Genomic DNA, 2,977 nt, shown 5'->3' with positions numbered 1-2,977 from the left:
GAATAATGGTCAGCACATCCCCTTGTAGAGGTAGAATAAATGGGTGCATTAACTTAGTGGACACATCCCTTGGGAATAAGGAGATGCGTCTCTCTTGAGGGGATGTATCTCTCCTGAGAGGATGTATCTCTTCTAAGAGGATGTGTCCTTATGAATAGTCATTAGTGCCACACCCTTTAAAAATCTATAAATTCCTCCATGGTCTTACAAGTGAGGCTAAGGCTATTCGCACACTCAGTCTGGCTGAACGGGAGCAAGTTTATCACTTGTAAACGAATTATCAAAGATTATCTTGTGCACTTCAAGTTCTATTTATATTCTTCAGGATGAAAGGTACGCTATCTTTATTCTTATTATTTTAATTCTATGATATATGTATGACTCTCATGATAAGAAAAATTATGGAGGATTTAATATTTATTTCTATGATGTTTATTTTATTATTATTAGACATCAAGTCTAACACTATGGGTGATAATTTTTATTATGGTTGATGAGAACAGAACAGGTGCTCTGTTCTTTTTCAATTCTCCAGCAGTAACAGTCAATATGAAAACTTTGTGTTTAATTTTCTGGATCCCATGTATGCTGCTCAGCCACTGTTCATGGCAAACCTTCAACTAGGGGGGAGTTTTGGAAATGAGAGGGTTGCCAACGTGAGAAATTGTGGGGAAACTGTTAGAATGAATAGACTGACGAAATTTCAAAGTTCTACTGTTGTTGCCAACTTGGGTTGGATAGGAGAGACACTTCCAATTTTTAAAGTTGTTGGTGTTGTGACGGTGCAGAATGGGGCACCATAGCAGAAAATACAAACTGAAAAAAAATGCAGAAGAGTAGAACTTGGAATATGTTAACTTTGAAAAAATGAGACAAGACTTTAATGTGATTGTGCAAGGTGGGAACATTGCTGATGCTCGTGGTGTATTTATTGAATTACCTGCCGTTGATCTAGTCTCAAACGAAATCTTATGTGGTAGAGGGGTTGTCTTTGGTAAGGAAGGTCTAGATACAACTGATTTTGAGAAATTATTTGTAGATAGGGAGACTCTCAATAATGTAGGTTCTCTTGGCCATAATTTGCATGTAATACTGGAGAAGGAACTAGCGGTGTTTGTTCTAGTATTATGCAGGTTGATACTACTTTAGCAGAAAATGAGCTAATGACCAATAGAAACACATTAGCAGTGGATTGTGGGTTTGAAACTTTTGGTGGTGGAACAATTACTGCTGGAAAAACTAGGAATTTTGTGTGTAAAGAAGCACAATATACGGGAAAAGATGATAATGAGAATTCTGAAACTTCCAACTTGACAATAGTAAAGGATTTAACAACTGGTGAAAATTCTGAACTGGATGAAGATGGTGAGCTTTCTGATGATTCAAGAATTTCAACTCCACTATTGGACACTTCTTGAAGTTGCTTCTGCTTCTAACGAGAGGGTAGAAAGCAAAGGAACAACTTACTTATATAGGAAAGGAGGTTTCCCTCTTGGGCATGAGTTACAAATAGAAACTGATAATCCGACTCCTCTTTTTCTAAGGATGAAGGAATAGGAGGCCAATCTGCGACTGGACTTCCTTCAAGAACCAACATGATAAGGGCGGTGATGGTGGAAAGTAGTTCCTTCAATGTGGAAGAGGAGAATGTGTGCTGCAATGGGAAAAAGGATAAAATGCATGAATGTGTAAGTGGTCATGACACGGTAGAGTTGCATGGAGAAAATGTCGTTTTAACTGCTGTCTACAAAATTGTGCTGCCAGACAGCCAAGACAACAGTGTTGTTGTGGCAGTGCAGAAACCAATCCTGAAAACAGTGGCAGTGCAGAACATAGTGTTGACAACATTGGTAGTGCAGACCACAATGCTGAAAATTGAGATGGGAGGTGCAGAGAAATTTTTTCACTCTATTGCATTGGGAAGGCTTCAACTTGCCGAGGCTATGAATGCCAAATTCCCTTCTGCTGCTACAACAATTCACCAGAGAGCACTAATTGCTCTTCGTGAGTCCTCTCAGCAGAATTATAACAATGTTGCTTCTACAAACTTTAGAGGCGATCGGGGCTTCCTAGAGGATATTGTTTATACATTATGTATGCAGAATGATGAGACTGAGTCAGTCCTGAGTTTAAAAGCAGCAGTGGCAAGGGGTTTCACTAGGCAGGAGCAAAACCAAGCTGCTGTTTTCTCCCATAAGAAAACTGCTGCAGCAACTACAGCAGTGGCTACAACTGTCATTGACACTAAATATCTGGAGGAGAAAAATGTTGTGATTTTTGTGAAGAAAAATGTTGCAGAGCAGAAAGCATTACCAATTCTTGGTGTATCCAGGAATTTAGTTGTTGTTGGTGTGGACCCTTTTGTAATGGGCATAGGTCCACCTGTTGCAATTTCCGCTATGGGGAAGGCACTGTATGAGGGAACAACTCCTGCCTTCTATTTGGGGAAGAACTCTTTCTATTTGGGGGAGGTTGGTAATGGAGCTAAAAGGAAGCTTGTAGTCAACATGATAATGGGCAGTATGATGAATGCTTTGTCTAAAAATGGAGCACATAGTTAATGAATTAATAGGCCACAGAGGCATTTTTGTAATATTTTATCTTGAACCTTGTAAGGATGAACCCTATTTAAAGGGTAAGAGTAATGAGAAAAGGAAAACATTGATTTAGAGTAAACAAGGGTTTTGAGTTCTCCTCAATGAGCTCAGGGGTGTGCGTTCTCCTCAAAGAACTTAGGGTTTTCAAGCTTCCCTTCGGTTTGATTCTCATCTTTCTCTTCTTCTTCACTATGAATCGTTGTGTTAGATAAGGACCGTAACACACACCCGGGAGGAGGTTTTACGTCCCCCTTCCAATCCCCATGGCATGTTTATCGAGAAGGTCAATCCACGTACTGACTCAGAGTAGGGCGTTGATTAGGCTCCACAATTTAATAGTAACATGCAATGTTTACAGCTTTAGCTCAAAATCTATATGG

General features: G+C 39.6%; 1 protein-coding gene across 1 annotated transcript; it reads left to right on the top strand.

Annotated features, from left to right (window-relative positions):
- The first annotated feature begins 1,610 nt into the window (after nt 1–1,610).
- Nucleotides 1,611–2,561, top strand: LOC137959486 (3-ketoacyl-CoA thiolase 5, peroxisomal-like). Its single transcript, XM_068806850.1, has one exon. It carries the CDS (start codon nt 1,611–1,613, stop codon nt 2,559–2,561), a length of 951 nt encoding a protein of 316 aa, XP_068662951.1.
- The last annotated feature ends 416 nt before the right edge of the window (nt 2,562–2,977 follow it).

The sequence above is a fragment of the Aristolochia californica genome, unplaced genomic scaffold (genome assembly GCF_029961685.1).
Source record: "Aristolochia californica isolate CCGP_79_NKW_82.1479 unplaced genomic scaffold, dmAriCali1.0.hap1 SCAF_3, whole genome shotgun sequence".
NCBI lineage: Eukaryota > Viridiplantae > Streptophyta > Magnoliopsida > Piperales > Aristolochiaceae > Aristolochia > Aristolochia californica.
Note: the sequence above shows the minus strand (reverse complement) of the source record. Positions and strands in the feature narration are given on the sequence as shown.

What these genes read in the sequence shown, in the direction of transcription:
- LOC137959486 (XM_068806850.1), top strand. Translation starts at nt 1,611, where the DNA reads ATGGTGGAAAGTAGTTCCTTCAATGTGGAAGAGGAGAATGTGTGCTGC.